This window comes from Otolemur garnettii, unplaced genomic scaffold, assembly GCF_000181295.1.
Source record: "Otolemur garnettii isolate 467f Iridium unplaced genomic scaffold, OtoGar3 scaffold00002, whole genome shotgun sequence".
Lineage (NCBI taxonomy): Eukaryota > Metazoa > Chordata > Mammalia > Primates > Galagidae > Otolemur > Otolemur garnettii.
The window spans coordinates 40,488,763-40,513,098 of NW_003852397.1; the positions used below are offsets into that span (position 1 = coordinate 40,488,763).

The window sequence follows — 24,336 nt, forward strand, 5'->3', positions numbered from 1 at the left end:
AAAAACTAAAAAAAAAAAAAAAAAAAAAATTGGTAGCTGAAATAAAAATGACAGTTTAACAAATCTTTGGAACATGCCCAGGATGAATAGTTTAAAGAGTATCTCCAGATGTTGGTATTGATTTCTGCTCCCTGTCTTTAACAGGACAGTTTATCCTAATAGTAACAGTTCAGGTTTTTGTTTGTTTATTTCTGGTTTTTGTTTATTTTACTTCGGCCTTTTTATCTAAATTGGCAGGAGCTGTGACAGAGTAAGAGCTCCACTTTAGAATTAGAGGCTCAGATTTTCTTCTCTTGGTATGGCCTTGGAGAAAGCACTTCACTTTGCTACCCCTAAAATTACCTCCTCTGAAATGAAGGCTTTGGATTGAAGTGATTCTTAGTAGGGGAGGAGCTGTTTCATTTTTTTTTCTAATAGTTCCTTTCTCCTTCCCCCATATATGTTGAGAATCACTGCTGAAGTGGGTCTTTTTTACTGCAAGGAGAGAAAGGTATATTGGAAAAGGAAGAGGAAAAGGTTGTCAACCACTCAGTTAACTCCTTTCTAGGGTTCTTTCAAATAAGGATTTAAAATTTTGTAATATTTAGTTCAGTATTTTAGGTAATTCTGATTGACTTTATGCCTGTTTGTCCAACTCAGTGTACTTCTAGTTCAGCTCTAATGTATGTTTTGCGTTATGTTATGAACTAGATGGTTTCTAAAGTTTTTATAATTGGGTGGCGCCTGTGGCTCAAAGGAGTAGGGCGCCGGCCCCCTATACCGGAGTTGGTGGGTTCAAACCCAGCCCCGGCCAAAACTGCAAACAAAATAAAGTTTTATAATTGTAACCTTATTGCCTCTGTGGCTTGACATTGTGCTTATAAGTGAATGTGTATTGTAAAAATGTAGCTTAAAAGGAAAAGGAAGAATGCTCAAGTTTTTCCCTGTAGTCTTCCTGCTTCCCAGTTTCTGTACTTTGCCTGCTCACTACTTTACACAGTTCTGTCTCTTAAAACTTCAGGTCCATTGCATAGTTGTACAGTCACTGCAATATATCACACTTTGGGGAAATTAAATATAAACACAGTTCACACAAAAAAAGGTGGAGAAATCTAGTAGGGGGTTCACAGCTTCCTGAGTCTTCCTTTCTCAGTGGCTTCTAGAAGGCTAGTTCACTCACTAGGCATGCTGTCTTATTAGCTGCTGACTTCTCTAGGAAACGGAAATATACTGATTATTAAGCAGTGGGGTTTTTTGGTTTAAAATCCTCTTTTCCTCCTGTTTCTTCCTCTCTGCTAAGTTCATGACAATGTCAGTGTCAGTAAAGGGTACAGGCAAAATAGATAACAATAGTGCCTTTTAAGATATGGTGAAAGGTAACTACAGTTGGCCAAAATGATTCTTTCCTCATCTTTACATCTCATACCTAGAAAGTATGAATAAAAGTAAATATCCTTTTTTTTATTAAATACTCATTGTCAAAAAGTATAAGATAATTATTTTCCTTGGACCCTTCAGGAGAATTAGAACCTAAGGACTATTAGAAAGGCTCATAAAAGATAAAAGACTAACAGCCTAGTTTTGCTGGGAGTTCAATATATGAAATGTGTCTTTCTGTCAGCACCATTATATCCTAGCTTCCTAAGATGTTTCAGTAGACTTTGGCAGTATTGGGTTTAAAAAATAATTAAAAAGAAAAGAAAAATAAAGAAAAAGGAAGAAATTACTGAATACAAATACATAGGGAGGCTGGGTGGGGTGGGTGGGTGGATTGGTTGAACTGAGACCAACCTGAGTAAGAGTGAGACCCCATTTCTACTAAAAGTAGAAAAAATTAGCAGAGCTTTGTGGTGGGCTCTTACACTCTCAGATACTCAGAAGGCTGAGATAGAAGAATCACTTGGGCCCAAGAATTGGAGGTTCCATTGAGCTACAGTGATGCCACTGAACTAGAGTTAGCAACAGAGGGAGACTCTCCAAAAAAAAAGAAAATTCAGGAGTTTATGAAACACTATTCTTAATTAGATCTGTCAAATACAATATAACTAATAGAACTGGCCTGACTCAACACTTTCAGGGGCAAAGAGGATGCCTTTTCACTATCAAGATAGAGTTCCTTTTTCCTATGATTCCCATCATGCTCTACCTTAATATTTCCTCTTTGCTCAGAATTAAAGGTCCTGTGTGTATCTCTATTTTATAATGCTTATATTGGTGTAGAACATGACCACTTCCAAAGGAAAACCTAATGCAGCCAGTAGAAGCTAGGGAAGATGTTCTAGAGAAGAATGCAGGTAAGAAAGCCTAAAGGTCAGATAGAACAGTCAGACCTACAAACATCTTATGCAAAGCCAGGAGGCAAGAAAGAGCCCAGTTCCCTTGAAAGTTTTGCAGGTAAATTTCAGTATGATTGGAGACTACAGTGGGAGGAGAGTTCTGGGAGTGGCAAGGGATGAGAACAAAAATGTATTAAGTGGGAACCAAATCTTTATGAAAGACTTTATATGCTACAATGAAATTTGGGCTTGATCTTGGAGAAGCAGAGAAACAAAAAGATTCACATTTAAAAGTTTCCGGATATTTCCCTAGCTGCAGCTTGGTAGATACATTGGAGGAAGGCAAGACTGTAGGCAAGAAACTACAGAGGATGCTGGTACCATAACCTAAGTGAGAGTTGATGCAGCCAAAAGACAGATTACAGAGAGATACTATGAAGTAAGATTTGAGAGGATTTGGAGAATTTAGAGAAGAAGGAGGAACGTAGTAAAGGATGACTCTTAGTTTTCTGACTAGGTTAAGAATGTTGTCACTGTGTGTTGGATTAGCAAAGGTGGATAATGAGATACGGAGAACGAAGGTGAGAAGACAAGGTGACTGAGAGTGGAACTCATGAGGAGACACAGAAGAGGTATCATTGAAAAGGACAAGCAAATTGAAGTAGTACCCTAAGTTAGAGGGAGGTGGACACTAGAGGAAACACATTATTGTGTTGTAAGCCAGAAGCTTAGTATTCCTGTAGCTAGTTTCCAAAGGAACTTTGGACATAGGTGTAATACACCATTTGAGTGTGAACAATGTGTCTGCTCACTGGAAGGGATGAATTCAGTTCCATGGAGTCTTACAATCCCTTTTAGCAGGGGTTGCTAGAGGATCTGAAAAATCCCCTCGTACTATCTTCTCACCACCCTGTCCCCATCAGTTTCAGGCCCCTTCCCTCATGATCATCTTTAATTGGTTTAACTTTGGGTCTGCAGGAAGTAATCACCTGTTCCTCAGACAAGATACCTCCCTACCTAGTGAGTCACACATACACACTTTAGGAGAATCTCCCTGGGTCTTAGGACTAACAAACAGCAACTCTCACTTACTCTGTGGCATACTTGAATTTCTAAATATATGGTTTAGGTATCTGCTGCAGTTAAAACTTTTATTTTTAGGCTCGGCACCTGTAGCTCAGTGAGTAGGGCACCAGCCACATACACTGAGGCTGGCGGGTTCAAGCCTGGCTCAGGCCTGCTAAACAACAATGACAGCTGCAACCAAAAAATAGCTGGGAGTTGTGGTGGGCACCTATAGTCCCAGCTACTTGGGAGGCTGAAGCAATTGAATTGCTTGAGCCCAAGAGTTTGAAGTTGCTGTGAACTGTGATGCCACGGCATTCTGCCAAGGACAACGTAGTCAGACTTTGTCTCAAAAAAAAAAAAGCTTTTATTTTTAGGTAGTCTTTTCCATGAATACTAATTTTAAAAGGCCCATTTCCCTATGATTTATTCCAGCTATGCCATCAAAATTATAATCCCTTACAATCAAGATTTATACAAATACAAACAGCTAATGTTTATTCAGCATTGAAAGCATTTATTTGTATTAGTGCCATAAAACGTTCTAATAACCCTTTGATTGAGGTGCCATTGTTATCGTACTTATGAAGGTATCATTAGAGATAGTCCTATGGAGCCAGAATCTCCCACCATTGCCCAAGCATCCTTCCTCTTTACCTGTCCCAAAGTCAGTGTTTGGGGGAAAGGCAACAGACAAAGCACCTGGAATCATAGCCCTGGCACAGCACTGTGAAAATATTCAGTATGTTGAAAGCATCTTATCATCTTAAACGAGGACAATGAGGGCCTACTCTGTTTCTTCATTTTCATTGTATGTTGTGTTCCAGCCGTACATAGGGTTATAGCATGGGAAGCTGAGCGTAGTTTATAGCATTGATTCTCTAGCAGGATTTTTCTTCAGCAACCTTGGGCATTCAACTAATTTGTAATTGCTTATATTTGCAGTTATTTAATTTTATTTTGAAATTTAACTATGAGTATTAGCTTTAGTTTTACTCAAAAAATAAAATCTGTAAATATTAGGAGAATTGATCATTTTATTGCAAGTAGGAAAGCATTGCTGCTAAATAGCCTCAAATGTCAAAATTCTGATGTTAAATAAATGCTCTGTTCACTGACAATTTGGATTGCCTGAAAATAGCAGCTGTGAATTTGGATGATTGCCAAAAAGTTCTGCCCTACCAAAATACACTCCACGAGATTAGGTTGAAGGATGACGATGATAATGATGATTGTCATTTTCACTATAGAGGTTTTAGTAGCTTGTTTTCTAGATCCTGAAACTCTTTTTATAAATTTGCAAGGCAATTAACCTTTTTGAGTGTGTTTGTAAATTTCTATATAATCCACAACATGCAGCAGCAACCACAGTAGCAGCTAATATCTATTTGGAAGCTATCACAGGCTCCATTTTCCAAGTTGTGTGACTGCAATTCTACTAAAAATTTAAGTTGCTTCATGAAATTGGACTATAATTATTCCATTTTGCAGATGAGGAAATGTAAAACATGCAAGGAGTATATACATTTACCCAGGGTTGTAACAGGTTTTAAATGGCAGGGCCAGGGTTCAGATGAGCAAGTCACACTCTAGACTTGCAGAGGTGTCCAACTTTTTGGCTTCTGTGTGCCACGTTGAAAGAAGAGTAGTTGTCTTGGGCCACACATGAAATGCACAAACACTTAACAACAGCTAACCAGAAAAAAAAAAAAAAAAATCTGTGCATAATTTTCGTGATAATCAGCCACAATAGATAAGCAAAACATCCTCACATAATCCACTTGTGGCCCATGGGCCACAGTTTGGACTCCCCTGATAGAGCCTATTTCTGTTTCTGCTGTTTACCACTACTCTATGTTGCAAATGTCCTCTGGCACTAAATTTTATTTGATCAATTTAGGAGAGAAGTAATCATTAAATTACCATTGTTATAAAACATTTGCTTCTCATTTCTTTAATTCAGTAAAGCATAAACAAGTCTGTTCTTCTGTTTCAAATAGATATAAAAAATTCTGACATTAAAAATCATTTTAGTCAATATGGGACTCTAGACCAATACTGTTCAATGCAGTAGGCACTAGCCCCTATAGGTAGCTATTTAAATTTAATTTCATTAGGGTCGGTTGAAATTAGTTGTAATCTTACCATCCTCATTTGAAGGATTTTAAAAACCACATGTGGCTAGTGGCTGCCCAACTGAATAAAGGTAAGAAAACTAGAATACTTTATCACAGAAGTTTTATGGGGTAGCACTGCTTTCAAACAGTAGAATAGAAATATAAAGTGAGCCACATGTGTAATTTTAAATTCTCTAGTAACCACACTTTAAAAAGCAAAAAGAAAGTAGTGAAATCTATTTTAATACATTTTAGCACACTGTATCCCACATATTGCCATTTCAACATGTAATTGTTTATTACTAAACAAAGTAGATGAATATTAAGTTAAAATATTAATGAGATGTTTTATTTTCCTTTGCATGGTCTTCAAAATTTGGTGTGTATTTTACATTTACAGCACATCTCAATTTGCTAGCCACATTCAAATGCTCCACAGCCTCTAGGGCTACTGTACTGTATAGCATGGTGTTCTGGACTTTTACACAAAGTGTTCTCAACTGGGCCATTTCCAAATGTGAGTGGGGCAGAGGGCTGTGTAGTTCAAGAACCACTGACTGCTATTAGCTTTGGGATTACAAATGATGCAGACATGCTGTTTCTGAAATGGTAGGCTACATTGCTAAGAGTCAATCTGGAAATACTAGTTTTCAAGACAATTTGTTGCTACTGGCTCTTTCTTTAAAAAGCATACGTAAACAGCAAAACCAACTCAGAGTAATAATACTATGTTATTTTAGTCGACTGTTAGACAGCTAACTTCAAAGAACCAGTAAAATTTGGAGTTCTTACAGAGAGCCAAATACAATTTAGAATGGACACAGTTTGAGTTTCATTATGTGCAGACATCGCCCTCCCTGGTGAGATACCTGCTGGCTTAGACTTTTGAGCTCCTTCCTCCACAGCACTATTTGATATTACCACTCTTGGAAGATCATCTTAAAAATTCCTGAAAATGAGTCAGAGAAATTTTATCTTTGTATTTGAGACGTGTTTGTGCACATTATTTTATAGCTGTGTAGTCTCCTATATGATTTCTTTTTAACTAATTTCTTCATCTACCTTAAAGTAATTTCGTAACTATAAACCTATAATTTACTGTACATCTAAGCTCTTCCTTCTGATAAACTTATCTATTCCTATTGAGTTTAATTATAGCTCAGGGCCTAACTGTGTATTATTATCATCCGAGTGAGTGAGCTTGTCTGGCAACAGAGGCTACTTGCCAAAGCTTTATTGTCATCTGGGCTGAACATAGTCTGTGCCTCATTGCCAGTTACAGGATTGGTAGATAAGAGGGAAGGTGGGACAGGAATGCTGTCCTCTGGTTCCTTCACTGCTTCTCGATAAGTTTCAGCCCTTTCTGATAAGCTAGGAGAGCTGTAATATGATTTTATTTACTTCATCTTTTCTTAAATAAGGGAAATTAAACACCAGAGATAAAATTGTACTCTGATTTCTCATCTCTAGTAGAACTCTTTCTTGCCTTCTCCCACTCCTCCTCGCCCCTTGTTCTTTGCACAACCACTGTCATAAATTTAGGTATATCTGTGCAATCTGTTTCTTAAACAACTTTGACAAAGACACGTATTCATAAACAATATAAGGTATTTATACAATGGGATTTTTTTAAATTTAATACAGCAGGATCACACTGCACATATATTGCAACCTTTCTCACATACCATTGGGTAGACATTTAAAATACTTTTTTCTTAATAAAAATTTGATAAAAACATAAGAACATGCCTAATATGTAAGTAGGTTACAAAGCCTAGTAATAAAACAGATAACTCTTGAATCCACCACACACACTGAGAAGTACCCAGAACTCTCAAAGCTCCTGTGTGCTCCTCCAACCTTTGTTCCCACCCAGGGAACCACCTTCTGCACTTTTTTCATACTCATTTTCTTGCCTTCACCCATATTTATGTGTCCCTCCACAATGTATTTTCTTATTTGCTTGTTTTTAAGCATTGTAGAAATAGTATCTTACTATATACGTTTTGTTAGACTTCCTTTTTTTATTCAGTATCTTCAAGATTCATGTTACTTTTTCAAAGATGTATAATATTCCTTTATTCCTTTTTCTGTCAGTGAGCATTTGTGTTGTTTCCAGTTTTGCTATTACATATAATACTTCCATGAACATTCTCTGTACATGTCTCCTGGTACACACGTGTCGCGGTCTCTCAGTGATACATACCTAGGAAAGCAATTGCTATGCTATAAAATAGGAGCAGAGTTGACCCTTGAACAACATGGCAGTTAAAGAAGTTGATCCTCTGTGCAGTCTAAGTTCATAGATAACTTTTGACTGCCCCTCTCTAATTTTTTAAAATTTCAAATTAGTATTAGGGTACATCTGATTAGATCACAAGGTTTGCATTTGTTAGGTGAGATCCTTTTTGTAGGGAGGTGTGCCACATACCCTTACATTGTGCCCTTAGGTGGGAGCACACCAAGCCACCTCCCTTCTCTTCTCTCCTTCCTCCCCCCAACTTGAATTGAATTGAGTTTTCTCTTCTGTGGGCATGTATTAGTTTGTCTGCTAACTTCATATTAGTATGGAGTATATTGGATACTTGCTTTTCCATTGTTGTGATACATTACTAAAGAGAATGCTCTCCAACTCTGTGCAGGTTAATACAAAAGGTGTAGAGTCTCCATCTTTTTTATGGCAGAGTAGTTAGTATTCCATGGTATACATATAGACTCCCTCCAAATTTAACTACTAATAGCCTACTGTTGATCAGAAGAAGCCTTACTGATAATATGGTTAACACATTTTTTGTGTTATATGTATTGTATACTGTATCCATAGAATAAAGTTGGCTAGAAAAAAGAAAATATTATTTAAAAATTAAGGAAAGGCCAAGTGCAGAGGCTCATGCTTATAATCCCAACACTGGGAGGCCCAAGTGGGTGGATTGCCTGAGCTCAGGAGTTTAAGACCAGCCTGAGCAAGAGCAAGACCAGTCTCTAAAACTAGCCTGGCATTCTGGCAGGTGCTTATAGTCCCAGCTACTTGGGAGGTTGAGGTAAGGGGATCACTTGAACCCCCAAGAGTTTGGGGTTGCTGTGAGATATGATACCACAGCACTTTACCAAGGGTAATGAAGTGAAACTCAGTCTCAAAATAAATAAATAAAAATAGAGAAAAGGAAATATATTTAGAGTACTGCAGTATATTTATCAGAACTTTAAGTTTATATTATCTGTTTACAAGGTAAATTGTCTGAAATGGTGGGCAGCCACAACTGCAGGCCTCAATCTAAGGCACATAACAAGTAATTCAAATTTGTCTCATACTGACATGACTGTGCTTCTTGGAAGCACTTCCAGTTTACTAGTGGCACTTTCTGTGGGTCCCATGGTGTTCTTTAGGTTTACCATATTGCACAAAACACAATGAAAAATACACAGTTGTGACAGATCACTTTTACTGCAGTACACAATTTACTGGAGAGATGAACTGATCGTGGAGAAATGACTAGTGGCACCACGGGTTTTGAGCAGATACTTGCAGTGCTTGAGCTCACCACAGTAGCAACAAGAGGTGGTTAAAAATTATTCCATTTATAAAGTATGTACTACGGTTGATTTCTGTAGTTATGATTTAATACTGCACCTTTATGTTTGTTTGCATTTTTCTTTGATTGTGAATGGTGCCACGAATGGTAAGTATGTGAGTTTTAATACATTTCGACTTTTTATTAGAGGTTTGTGTATATTTTATAGTAGTAAATGACTAAATAGTTGAGTAAGTACATATGTTTCATGCATTCATGACATACCTAACATTTTCTTAATTTTTTTGATATTTCAGGTTGTATGGTCCATCTGTAAGTTTTTTCAGATTGTCACAAATCTCAAAAAATTTCCACTATACTTAGTGAAAAAAATATTGTCAACTTGGACCCATACATTTCAAACTTATGTTGTTCAAGGGTCAACTGTATATTTAGCTTAACTGGATAAATCTGTGTTCTTATCCAAAGTGTTTGAACACACGTCAGCAGTATGTAGCAGTTACAGTTGTTTGACATCCTCATCAACACATAGTTTTGTCAGTCATTTATTTTTACCTATACAGTCTGTGAAATATTATTATTGAATTGTCATTTGTGAATTTCATTTGCCTGATTTATTGAGACTGAGCATTTTTCCTATTGGCCTTTTGTGTTTCCTTTTTTTGGAAATTTTTATTCATATTTCTTTTAATGGAGTTAGTTTTTTTCTTACTGATTCTTAGGAACTTGTATATTCTGGACACTAGAATTTGTTTGCTTTTATATAACCCAATTGTCTTTCCTCAATTTGTTGCCTTGCTTTGTCACTTTCATCAGCTTGACTAAAATTTTGACTTTTGTATTTAAATATTTAATCCTTGTACAGGAGAGTTTTTTAATATTTATTGAACATAAAAATCCAATTTGTTTTCAAAATACAAAAACTAGTTTTCTAATCCCATCAGTTCTGACATAAATCAGGTTTCCATATGTGTATGGAAAAGTTTGAAGAGTTTATATGAGCTTCCAAATAGATTTTAGAATTAACTTGTCAAGTTTCATTTTTTAAAACTGTTAGACTTTGATTGGAATCATAACAGATCCATTGGGGAAATTTTCTTCTATCTATAACCTAGTCCCAGCTAGTAGGACAGCCAGTAAGTCAAAAGACCGTCTTGGTGCAAGGAAAATGCTTTTTATTTGCAGAGCCAGCAAACTGAGAAGATGGAGGACTAATGTCCTAAAGAACCATCTTAAGTTACATCAACTTTAGGCTCCTTATTATGTTAAGGGAAAGGGGATGTGGAGGGGATTTGGAAGAGGTAACCCAGGAACATAGACACCTGGGCATCAGGGAGAGTTCAGTGAAGTTGTAAAACTTCATTGTTCCTCATCAGTTAACTTTGAAGGATATAGGTCAAGCCATGATGTGCCTATAAATTTTTAACATAACATTGTTACTTGTATGCATAGTTTTCTTATCTCCCCAGGAGTTAGTTTTAAGAAAGGGGCGATAGTCATCTTTCTTCTAGAACTGAGCTACAGATTAAATTCTTCCCATAATTGACTGGCCTGTGTGCACAGCTAAGCAGAAGGTTTCTGCAGGGGATCAGAAGCAAAATGGAGCTAGTCATGTTAAGCCTCCCTTTCCTACCCATAAACCTGATTATCTCTCTCATTTTATTTAGCTCTCTTGAGTGTATTTCAATAAGTTTTATAATTTTGTCCATAAAGATCTTATGTATCTTTCATGAAATTTATTCATAGGTTTCTTGCATTTTTAATGCTAATGTCAATCATTGTAAAAATGCAATTTTAATTTTCAGTGTTTTGAAATGAAGTTGGTACTTGTATATTGATCTTATATCTAGCCACTTTGCTAAACTCTTTTATTAAGTTTAGTAAATTACATATATTTTGGATAATTTTTCCATGAACATAAATGCTATAAATGCTAAGAGCTTCATTTCTTCCACTCCAGTTCATTTTTTATTTTTTCTTATGTTTTTCCATCATACTTTGCTGAATATAATCTCTAGTACAGTACTGATTAGAAGTAGAAACAGTGGGCATCCTTGTCTTGTTCCTCAATTTTAAGGGAGTGCTTTTAGTATTTTTCCATTGAATACAACAGTTACTATGAGATTTGTCAGTGCCAGGGTCGCCAGGTTGCTGCCGTGGCCTATCTCACTGTCCAGAAACGGACCGCTATGCTACCTTGCTTGGGATAAACTCCCCTTACGTGCCCGAGGGCAATTTGTCTTAGCAGGGGGGAGAGAGAGAGAGAGAGAAACAGTAGGAGAGTGAATCTTAGCAGTCATCATAGAAGGGTACTGGGTAGGCACCCTCCGTGCAGGAGGAGCAAAAGAGAGTGAACAAGTCCGTGAGAGAACAAATGAATCCGGACTAACCTCTCCTGCAGCTACTTATAGAAATGATCCCGTGGCTATTTACACCACAGGTGTGGAGACCACAAAGCACTGATGCTCATGCTCTCTTGCTAAGGAGAACCAAATCCCTTCCCCATGCCCTTATCACCAAGGTGTTATGGAGTTGTTATATCACAGGTGTTTCTTATAGAGTGTTCAAAGCTTAACTCTTGCTTCTCCTTCCCTTGAGTCATCTGGTCTCCTACAGAGATGTTTTTTTAATCAGCTTAAATCAGCTTCTATTCCAATTTTGCTGAGTTTTTTTTTTTTAATTTCAAAATGAGAGGGAAAAGAAACTAAATCTTTGTTGGTAGTAAACTCTTTCCCAAGCCTTTTAATTGTGGGCTTTATTTTTCCCAGAAAATTTCTCTGAGACTCAGGAATGTATCCTTGCTGCTAGTAGCCAAGTGGCTTCCTCTCTTTTTGCTATCATCTAAGGAACCTTTCCTTACTAGGCACTAAGAACAAGGCAAAAATCTATTCCTCAAGGAAGTTCTTGGGAGGGATAGAAGAAGCAATTTTGCAAAACATAGTTATAAAATAAAATGACACATTTTATCATCTCCAGGCCTCACTGGTCTGATTTATGGATTGGGCAGTCCTTTGAGTGGGGAGAAAGAAAGGAAGAAAAACTAGCTGGGCATGGTGGCATGTGCCTATAGTTTCAGCCACTTGGGGGGCTGAGGCAGGGCAGATAGTTTGAGCCTGGGAGTTGGAGGTTATAGTAAGCTATGATTGTATCACTGTACTCCAGCCTTCAGTTATAAAAAAGAAAAAGAATTCCAATGGGATATGATATTTGAGCTGAGTGTTTGCATGATGATTATTTTCTAATCTCCATGGACCTCATTTGTGTCCTCAGGGTTAGAGTAGTTGTGCTCCAACAGCCTTTCTCACTTTGAATTTTGTCTCTTTGACTTCACAAATAATTTTATACTTTTGTTAAATATTTGGCCTCCTACCTCTGGTCCTTGGTTTCTTTCGTAACATATGCTTAGGGTTATGAATAACAAAACAGGATCTGTCTTCTTGGTTCTGTTTTGTTAAGTAATATCAACACATTTCATTTATAGAATATTGACAATATGAATCATAACAATTAATCTATTAACTTTGTTCTGTTTTTTGTTGAATTGCTCAATTTATTGTTACCATAAATAGATTTTTTAAATTCCAGGCTTTCTGTAATTTCTAAGCACATTTCATTTGTATGTCTTATTTCAGTGCTGGACCCAAAGGAGACAACATTTATGAATGGAGGTCAACTATATTGGGACCCCCAGGATCTGTCTATGAAGGAGGGGTGTTCTTTCTTGACATTACCTTTTCACCAGACTATCCATTTAAGCCCCCTAAGGTCAGTATGAAGTATTTATCCATTTTTAGCAATATATATGATTATATGTGTATTTACATATAATATTCTCAAAAATGCATATGTAAGAATGCATGTCTATTCTGTTAGCATAGACAGCTTCCCAAGATAGTAGTGTGTGAAAGAAAACAGCATGAACAATTATAAGGTACTACCCAGTCCCAGCTTTTTATTACAGTTTCCTTTTTCTCATCCTTTTTTATTGTCTCCTCTCTGTGGTATTTGTTTCACTGTAATATAAAACATTGCGGTTTTATGGCTGGTAATGGGGGAGTAAGGTTGGGCTAGGGCTATTGTGAGAGCCCAGACAACCAGACATACCCTAGAACCAGAGCCAGAGCAAATCCAAGCTCAGAATTCAGGATAACTGCAGAGGAAGCCTCACCAAGGCAGGATTTATAGCACTAGCTGTGTAGCTTTAAGTTTTGGTACTTCTAAGGTTTGGCTGCTCACCTGAAATACACATGTACTAAAATGGAAAGTGTGGCCCACAGAGGTTTAAAAATCATGCCAAGGAAATGTAGTAAAGAAGTATTTATAATTCATTAATAAAACTGATGAATTAATGAAAACTAATTTATTCATGTCCATGTCAAAAGAAAGCACAAGAGTGCAGTGCATTCAGGACAGAGAAGAGCTCTATTTACTTAAGCCAAGATTATATGTTTTAAGATGTCTTTATATTCCTTTCTACTGGCTATAAGCCAATCATTTGACTCTTATAAATATCATGTCCATTAGCATTTGTTCTCCAGTATAACAGAGGAAATCGTCCTGAGATACTGACTCTGTGTTTTAAAAATTCTCATCTGGCCCTGAATTAATTTCTCAGTGCACAGGAAAATGAAACTTCTTTGAATTGTAGGTTGGAGTAAACAATTTTTAAAAATAAGAATAAAACTAGACCTTCACCATGAGTTTTCTGTCCTTTCCTCCTGTTTTTTTTTTTTTTCCTCCTATTCTTTCTTTTTTCTTCTTTCCATTAATGCTTGGATAGTGCTTTTGTTAGGTGTTGAGGGGCCAGGTGTCAGGTCCCCATGTTCCCAGGTTCTTGGTTCCCAGTTCTGAAGAATGGTTACTGATACTGAGTTGATAGAATGAACAAGCAGAGCAAGCAGGTGAAAGCAGGCAGAGTGCCAAAGTTTTATTAAAGGTTATAGCATAGTATGTTCCAAATAAGGAATGGGTCACCCCTGCAAGTAAAGGAGACACTTGGTTTAATAAGCTTTCTCCTTTTATGCTGATTGTCTAATTTTATATTAAGTGGGAGATGAATGTTTGTGGTTTTTCTTGGGAAATGGTGGAGAATTCCTGGAATTAAGAACCTTCCCCTTTTCTATCCTTGTAAGTCAATTTCCAGGTGTTCTCATAGTATTTGTAAACTATCATGATGGTGGGGAATGTGATTTTTTACTGTTAATGAGAATAATTCACTTAGAGAGTTAGTGAATTCAATAGAGAGACATTGATACAAAGGCATTTCCACTTTGTGGTTTCTCTGCCTCTTTCTGATTGGTCAGTCTTTGGAGACCCTCTATTGTAGACCAAACATATGATTAGTCTTTAAGGACCCCTTTGACATGTCATCTGCTTTCTTGGGAGCCCCTTCCCTAGGGTTCCAAAACAACCCAAGTCAGTATGACCACATCTGTCTGTCCATGTCAGAAAGTCCCTGTGACATTGATTAGCCTCTTGCAACTCACCTGCAAGTCCCCAGGAAGTTTTGATTAGCTCCATTCCCATTATAATTCAAGCCAGCCTGACTTAAGCCAGTCCAAAATAGCACCCACCACCCACACTGTTCATTTCTAACTAACTGCTTAACCTAACACTATGATATTAAAGCAATAATAAGTAATAATTACAATTATTCTCATTTTACTAATTAGGGCACAAATAAACTAACTTGCCCAGCGTTGTGCAACAGTCATCGTGTTAAGATTTAAACTTGGGAAGTCTAGCCCCAAAGCCCATGTTCCTTATTTCATTACACAATACATTTTATTCAAGTGTACTGGACGGGTGGCACTGGTTACCACCCAGAGCTTGCATTTGGTAGATTTTCCATGACAAAGCCATAGTAAATCTAATACTTTCTTTTACTGATTGGGAACTTTGTACATTCATTTTCTACTTTGGACCAGCCCATAAATCACCTGAAGTACCTATTGTACTCAGTGATAGGAGGCTCTTTTCTTTGACAACCTCTACAATAAAGGATGTACAAGATGTAGAAGAGGAAGGAAAACTCAGACCAGGCAGCTGAACTGCTTGTAAATCTGGTGTGGTCTGGTGTGGTCTCAGAAAATGTGTGTTCTTATCCAAGTTCTACATGACAGAAATTTGTATATTAAATGAAGCTAGAAAAAGCAAGAGGAAGAGAGTCATTACTACTGTTGAGTTTCTTTACTGAGTCAAGCCCTGTTCTAGACATCAGCTGTGCCAACTCATCTCTTCTCCTAAAATACTCCAATTAAAGTCTAGGGTGCTCCCCCCTCATGGATGAGAAAACTTAGATGAGGCTTACAGAGGTTTTCCAAGAATACACAACCAGCAATCTATTGAACTCTGACTCTGGGATCTGTGTACTTAACCTCCGAATTGAGAAGTTTATTAGTAAAAATAGGGCATGGAAAGAATTTAACATTTGTCCTCCATATTTCAGGGACTATGGTATAGGTTGGCTATAAGACATTGTCAGCTGTATTTGACACCAAGTCTTCAGTTGAGTACTTAACCACCAATGATAGTATTCTCTCTGGGAAAATATTTGTCTAGTGAAAGTCTAAGAATAATGCATTATTGCCAAGAAGAAAAGGGTAATAAACTGATTGTATGTCCAAAAGGTTTTAACACCATATTTATTTTATAGTGTGAACATATATTTTGATGTTATAATTCAGGTATCTGTATATGTGCTGCCAAAGCAAGCACTATAATTCAGGTATCTGTATTTGTAAAGCAGAAGTGCTTTATATTTTGTTGGGGATTACATTTCTTATTCATAACTCCTCAGAGTTCTCAAAATCTGTACTTTTAAAATAAGGATTAATATGTGAATACTTTAATTTTTTTTGTTTGTTTGGTTGGTTTTTTTACAGTTTTTGGCCAGGGCTGGATTTGAACCCACCAACTCCAGTATATGGGGCCACTGCCCTACTCCTTTGAGCCATAGGCACCACCCTACTTTAATGTTTCTAATTTTACAGTCTACATCTCTTATGGAATAAAAAGCCATTGCAGATAAGCAAAAAGGAAGATATTTAGCTATAATCATAGCCCCAAAACTCATTATTCATGACATTTTGGTATATCTTTTTTTGAGATTTTTTGCTATTTTTTTTTGTTTGTTTTTTTGAGATAGAGTCTTATTTTGTCACCCTCAATAGAGTGCTGTGCTGTCATAGCTGTCACAGCAGTCTCAAACTCTTGGACTCAAGTGATCCTCTTGCCTCAGCCACCGAAGTAGCTGGAACTAGAGGTACCCACCATAATATCTGGCCATTTTTTAGAGATGGGGTCTTGCTCTTGCTCAGGCTGCTCTCAAACTCCTGAGCTCAGGAGTAGGCCTCCTCAGCCTCCCAGAGTGCTAGGATTATAGGTGTGTGAGCCACGGCGCCTATGAGATTTTTGTTTTCTGCATATATACATACACACATCTTTTTACCAAAAATGAGCCACATTCCCCATGGCTTCATAATTACATATTACCTAACATATATTTTCACCCAACACTATAGATTTCCAGTGAGTATTTAATTGTGTTAAAATTATAGAGGCTACATAGTATTTCATTACATAAAATAACAAAATTTAATCAGGTTTCTGTGGTTGGACATTTTAAGTTCTTGTCATTGCTTCTGTTACAGTCATCCTTTTAATTAGATATTTCATATACTTGTATGATTATTTTCTGAAGCTAAATTTGTTGACATGGAATTTTCAGGTAAGGAGTTTAAACATTTTTGGTAAGGTTTGATAAATTGTACTCCAGAAAAATTCTATCAGTTTATACCAGCCCATCATTTTAATACTTACACTCTCCTCAGCTTTGAGAATTATGAATTTTTAAAGTCTCTGTCAGTTCAGTAAATCAAAAATGATATCTTATGATTGCTTTCTTAAAGGTCTTATACCAAATAAAATTAACAAATTACTTGAATTCAGAAGCAAAATGATGGAATATTACATTCCTATATATTTTTTCCCCACCAAACAAACTGAAAACATTCTGATACTCTGTGTATAATGACATACATCCTAAGCTAAAGAATCATGTATGGTAATAGGTCAGGTTATCTGTTTTTACAGACAAATTGATTCTTAATTTGTCCTTTTCTTTCTTACTATGAATGACATAGTAACACATGTTATAAAGAAACATAAGGATTCTAAATAGATTTAAGATTAGATAGGACAGTTAAGCATCTTTGGAATTGATTTTCAGTATCTCAGCAACTTAGGCTCTGGCCAGACATGTTGTGGTACTATTCATATCTATTAATAGAAAACATTATTTTCTTTGGTAATGGTGAGACAGTATCTGCCAATGGATCTTCTCCAAAAAGGAATGATAAAATTTGTGCCTCAAGTGTTTAAAAAAAATTATATTCATACATAGAAATATGTGTGTGAAACAAATTAAGAATAATATTAAAAAGCTTTTTGGTATAGTTCTTTTACTACAAATTTTATAAAATACTTTTTTTTCTTCTTTTTTTTTTTTTTCTTTAAGACACAGTCTCACTCTACTACTCAAGCTAGAGTGCTGTGGCATCAGCCTAGCTCACAGCAACCTCAAACTCCTGGGTTCAGTCTCCCAAGCAGGTTGGCCTCTAGGCGCCAACCACACCACCAGGCTAATTTTTCCATTGTCAGTAGAGACTGGGTCTCACTCTTGGCTTAGGCTGTTCTCCAACTCCTCAGGCTCAAGTGATACTCCTGCCTTGGCCTCCCAGAGTGCTAGCATCACAGGTGTGAGCCACCACACCCAGCCTCAAATACATTTTTAAATCTATCTTAGAGATATTAGTTCAGAGCATATCATATGTCTATGGATTTGGTGGTGATGGTTTATAAAAGCCAATTATCCATTGCTTACTAATGAAATGTCATCTAATAGGAACTACTTTCAGACAGTGAAATAGATCATTTATGTTTTGGGGTTTTCAAAATCTTTATTTCTTTATTGGATTTTTACTTAAATTAACAGGTCAAGGCTACTCATGAAAACAGTAGCTAGTTATAGTATCCAGCATTTGAAAGCTGGAGAGCAATCTGTAACTAAAGTTCAGCACCTTTATCTTAACTTGGTTACTATTGTGTCCTTTTTTAAAATGGTTGTTGCTGCTGCTGCTGCTCAAAGAAGAAAGTTGAATGTGTTTCCCAGGATTTTCAGAAAGAACATGTGTGCCCTGTCCTTTACTTTGGCCTTGTTTAGAGAACACACAGTTGTCATGGAATGACATGAATTAACTTTTTTTTTTTATCAGAGTTCATACATTCACATACAGGTTGGCCGTAAATCAAGTCCTTTCATACATTTTGAATTTGACATCTTCAGTTGAACATCCAGTAGTCATCTCAGACTTTACAAGTTTAAAACCAAACTTTCAATTACACACCCTAGTCCCACTGCAGCTAGTCCAGTGCCTGCAATCTTCCCCATCTCAAAGAATATCTCTATCCAGTCACCAAAGCTAAAAACGTTTCCATCATCTTGAGTTTTCCCACACTGCCAGGAGACACCTAGTGCCACTGGCTCAATCTTCAAAATAAATTCAGAATCTTAACCATTTCTCATCACATCACCCTAATATCACTTTGGCCGAAGCCACCACCAACTGCTTCCTTCCCCGGGTTATTGTGGAATTCTGCTGTCAGGGCTCCTTGCTTCTGCCTTGCTCCTTGTCCATCTTGCCGTGTTTACCCTACAGGGAAAGATTCCTTTTATAATGTGTCAGATTATGTCATTTCTTTGCTTAAAATGTCTTCTGATTCCCAGCTATCTGGATATCACCACAATATACTTTTCAAAATCATCCACCATCACTTTTTGTCAGTACTCCAAGCATGCTTCTTCACATTCTTTCTATTCCTTTATCCCCCAACAAAGTCATGTCTCACTCATTCCTCCCGTCAAGTTTCTACTCAGAGAGGCTTTTGCATGACAAATTTCAGTCTCATATTCCCTATAAGCTTCACCATCGTACTTGGTTTTTGGCTATAACAATTCTCCCCCCAGCATTATATTATATAGTTCTTTATTTGTTTATTTTGTCTGCCTTTCCCCAGTTTGCATATAAGCTCCATAAGCATACTTTGTCTATTTTAAAGTCACTCCTGTATTCCCTGGTTGTAGAATGATAAAAATTTGCTGAATTAATTTAATACATATGACTGTGCTATCAAAACTTGTTCGTTATCCCTCACTTAGTGGATCAGGGAACTGAGGTCCATGGAGGTTGAGTGGAGTGGTGGGCTACACACAAAGTAGGTAGCAAAACTAGAATCCAAGCCCAGTTCTGAAATGGGCCTTTCATTCTAGTTATAGAGAAGATTGAAATTTTTTATAGCCCTGGAAGAAGGAACATTTGTTCCTAGATTATGCACTCTGGTATAAACTAATTTTATCAGACCATTCTCCAAACCCACATATTTTTGTGGGGAGAGGAAGAGACGGTACAAGAGGAAAGAATGTTAGATGTAGAATGACTTTCAGTTTTGCCAAGATCCTCTTTCCAAGGACTCTGGGGGCTTTTCTCCAGTGTGTTCCTCATTCACAGAGACTTAGGTATTTTATCTATATTGAACGATAAATTCTGGTTTTTGCATTGTCCTGGCTTTAAGCGAAAGAAGAAATCATTCCATGTTTTCACACTTAACGGGAATCAAAACAGCTGTGTATCCTTAGTATCTAATAGAATTACTTATATCATATGAGTTAATATTTTTTCTTTTTGGTCCATGTTCCTTTTTGATAAACCTTTAAAAATATGATAGTGTTCTTTAATTTTGTGTGGAATTCCCAAATGAGTGTAATAATCAAAAATGAATCATTGTTTCTGTGCTTTTAAAAAAGTACACATTTTGTCTGTGTGTCCAACCACCACTTTCAGCAACCATCAATATCAGAATTACTAAGAAGTAAGATTGAATTTTGTTTGTTTTCTGGACAAGTAATAAAAACTTTTTTGTTATAAACCAAATTAAAAATACTTAGAGGCTAACGGGAACCAGCCATTTGCTGACAGGAAGTTTAATGTAGTTATATTTTAGGAGGATACCTGTCTCTCTAGCTTTCTGTAGTCTGTAGAGAAGGACCATTAGTTTATTATTGTTTCCTGGTAAGTGCTGATTGTCAAACCAACTTAATCTATCAATTTGGATCAACTCAGCCACCTATAACTTTGCATGAGTTCTAATGGAGGTGGCGTGTAATCTCTGAAATCTACTGGCACTCCCCCCATCAAAGCCCTGCCTGGGTTTCAAAAAACTATTTTGCTGTGCCCTCTATACTCTGGAGTTCCTTTCTTTGTGGGTGTGACTTCACCCCAAATGGGAATTGTCTTTGGTTGATACTACTGTTAGCATAACCGGGAGGGGTAGACAGATTTCCATTCCTTCCGAAAAATGTTTTCTGCAGGGAAGTTATGTGGACAGAGGAGACTCAAGTAATACATTCAGATGCTTGGCTAGTGAACTTGTTTGCAGTCAGGACCAGGGAAAGAAGGCAACTTTTTCAAGGCAAGATTCCCAGATCCTACACAAGTGACACCTTCTCCTCACTTTCATTTTCTGAAGAGAGAAATTTTCAGTATCCCAAATATCAGAGTAGTGAGCGATTCACTCACTAATCCCAGAAAACAGTAACGCTGGGAATTCTGAGAGAAACACTGAGTCACAGAAAGTTCAAGGACAATAAGGTGATATTGAAAGGAATAGTTTTGTAAAGAGGAAAACCTTCTCCAAGATTAAGCCAGAAGACACTTTACATTTGGCATTTTAGTAATTTTGCAGAAAAGGGCCCCTGATGGAACCAGATGAAGACATGGAACAGATACCCTATGTCGATTATTTATATACTCAAAAACCAGGATGGGTGCTATGGGTCACACCTGTAATTCTAGCACTCTAAGAGACCGACTCAAGAGGATTGCTTGAGCTCAGGAGTTCAAGAACAAGATCCTGTCTCTACTAAAAATAGAAAAATTAGCCAAGCATTGTGGTAGTAGTCTCAGCTACTTGGGAATCTGAGGCAGGAAGATTACTTGAACCTGAGAATTTCAGGTTGCTGTGAGCTAGGCTGATGCCACAGCACTCTCCCCAGGGCAACAGAAAAAGACTCTTATCTAAATAAATAATAAAACATATGTAAATTTGAAAGTCATATTTTGTTGTCCACTTGAGAAATGGGGGGGGAGGGGGAATAGTACTTTCTATACGTAAGAAAAAATGTAGTATTTTTACATGTTAATGGTACTTGCTTGGATAACTATATTTAATGTTACTTTGTTAAGTTCGGGTAGAATGGGCAGGTCTCACTTCATTTTTAAGACTGATTACCAAATTAAATATCAATTCTTTGTGGCAAATGATCAAGTTTTCTTGATGTTTTCCTCCTTAGAGTTGGAGCTATCTCTCTGACTTGCTCAGGCAGGTCCAGAGAAAATGAAGCAGGGAGAAAGGAATGTTCCCAGCTGTCCATCAGAGTCAGTGTGTAATCATGGCTGGTTACTGAATTAGAAGATACGGCCAGCTGACCTTTTACAGGTATTATGCAGGTCTTGCCTTGTAGAAACTAAGGAAAACAAAGACAGAAAGTAAAGATTCTTAATAAAATGAATCTGGGATCAGATTAATTGGTTCATACTGACTTGTATAGTTATAGCTATTGTAAGTCATCAATTACGTTTTTCCTATGTTACCAGTATTTTAGCAGTTGTGTTAGCAGAAACCCACCAAAGTTCTTATAAGTTAGTCACTTTTAAAAATATTTATTTTAAGGCTCATTTTTAAAGCAGAGATATTGAACCACTGTTGTTTTGTAGGACCTTGTTTTGTGAAGATTAATAAGATACAGCCCTGGGGATCACGGAGACAGAGGGATCTTTTAGGAGCTAATGCAGTAGTCTAGACCAGAAAAGAACTAAGACTAAGCTATAAGGATAAAAGCAAGTAGAATAATGTATGAACTCTTTTTTTATTTCTTTATTTAATAAATATGTATGTGTCTTATAGTGCTCCAGATACTAAACACACAGAAGTGAACAGAATGTGCCCTTTGTTGCATAGATTTTATGTTTGGAATATAAGAGAACGGGATTTTTCAGTTTGGGCACAATTGATGTTTTAAATAAGATATAATAGAACCTCCCTGGTTGACCACCTCCCTACATCGACCACCTTCTTAAAGTGACCTAATTTTCACAGGTGGGGCATGTACCACAATGTTCCACATGTACTCAATGGAAGTTCTCTATGTTGACCAGTGGGTCACAGTCCTTTCGGTGGTCAATTTACAGAGGTTCTACCATAATACTTTGTTGTAGAAGGCTATCTTTTGCACTGTAGGATACATAGCAGCATTTGTGGCCTCCAGCAAGTGTCATTAGCAATGTCCCTTTGTCTCCACTGTAACAAATAAAAATTTTTCCAGATACTGCCAAATGTCCCCTGGAACCAGATGAAGACACGAAATAGACTTCCATGTCTACAGACAGATCACCCTGGTCTTGTCACCGTTGGTGGTGACTGATTGGAGACAGGGTGGACATCCATGTCTGCAGACAGACCACCCTGGTCTTGTCACCATTAGTGGTGACTGATTGGACCAGGGAGGACTCTCTCGTTTCTGAACTGAATAGTTAGAGGGGGATGTGTTGCCTATAAGAAAATTTATAGGACATCTGGGTAGGAAATGTTCAGCTGACAGCTTTATAGGTCTGGTGTTCATGTAAACTAGAGATACAGATTTGGAAGTTAGCAGATAAATAGATTTTGGGATCAGAGGCTAGAATAAATCATCTCACCCATAGAAATGTGTGATTTTCAACCTAATCTGAATATTTGGACCTATAAATTTCCAGAATGGGTTTTCCAAAGGAAAAAACTGATAATTGAAAAGACTAACAGAACCAACCTTTTCTCTTTTCTCATTATGTTCTCACTATTTAGGGATTGGAAAGTTATTTCCATATAGAGCTAGACAGCTTCCACAATAATACCTCATACAATTGTCATGCTCTTATTAAAAGAAAGAAGACCTCATTTCTTGTTAATAAATCATGAAAGCATGAACAATTAAACTGGTCAAATAAAGTAATCTTCCCACAAGTGCCTAAATCAGTAAATAGTGCCTCTGTTTTTGTGTAAAATAAGTCAAAATAATTACCTATAGTTGAAGTAGACTACTGCAGGGAAATAGACTAAGTTACTTTTTTCAAACTCCCCTTGAGCCTTTGGTTTCTGTTTCAGCTGTCACAGGAAACTAAAATTTAGAGGAATTAAGCAATGTGATTATGATCACATAGCTAGTAAGTGCCAGGACCGGAATTTGAACTCTTGGCATCCCGATTTCCAGGCCAGTAGCCCCCTCTTTTCACACCTGAACAAGCTGAGCTGAGAAGTGATCTTGCTGAAAGCACACAGTAAATCAGCTTATTGCCTATAGCCACATTTTAGATTACCCCTTGTGTTTTCTGTAGTTTATGGGATAAGTCCTTTTTACCTCTGTTTTTGTGGAGAATTAAGGTTAAATAATAAGGTTTTGTTTTGGCATTTACCAGGTTATAAATAACTATTTGTAAAGTATATTGAATATGTATGTTTCCCCTATACTTGGCAACTAACTTATTTTAAACTCTGTGGATTATATAAATAATAACAGTAATTCATGCAGTAAGAAAGTAATATATAAAGCAGTATGTTTATTTCAAATTATTTCTGATTATTTTCCTCATTTCTATTCTTTTCTCTTTACTTTCCTCCCTTTAAAATAGCACTGCTTCTTAGAGTGATTTGCTCATAAAATGAGACTATTTCATTTTTAAAATTAGTTTTAAATAGGTAATATATATGTATATAAGAAAAAATCCAAATGGCAAAAGTTTTCTGCATTTGCTTTTTGCAATTACCATGTTGGAGATTATTTCATATTCATATATATAGGTTTGGTTTTTTTTTTCCAGTTTTTGGCTGGGGGCAGGTTTGAACCCACCACCTCCGGTATATGGGGCCGGCGCCCTGCTCCTTTGAGCCACAGGTGCCACCCTAAATATTTTTTTAAATTTTATTTTCCTTCTTCAGATTGTCCAGCACACATAGGCTTCTCCTAGTCTTTTGGTATCACAAATAAAGTTTCACTGAGTATCTTTGTTCATATTGTCTTTGTGGGCTTGTACAAATATGTCTATAGGATAAATTCTTAGAATTGGAGTTAATACTAGGACAAAAGATATGTATATATTCAATTTTAATAGGTATTACCCGGTTGCTGTGCCAAGAAGTTACACAAAGGTCTAGCCCCAACTTAGGTAGGTGTACCTACCATTTTCCTGCATCCTCAAATGCTGTGTGTCATCA

General features: G+C 36.9%; 1 protein-coding gene across 2 annotated transcripts in view; it reads left to right on the forward strand.

The window, feature by feature from the left end:
- LOC100944131 (ubiquitin-conjugating enzyme E2 E2) overlaps positions 1-24,336 on the forward strand; it is a 385,813-nt gene that overhangs the window by 286,790 nt on the left and 74,687 nt on the right. For both annotated transcript variants that reach the window (XM_012806185.2, XM_023513730.1), the window contains exon 4: positions 12,603-12,735. In XM_012806185.2, the coding sequence (XP_012661639.1) occupies positions 12,603-12,735 (133 nt within the window). The remainder of the gene's footprint in view (positions 1-12,602; positions 12,736-24,336) is intronic.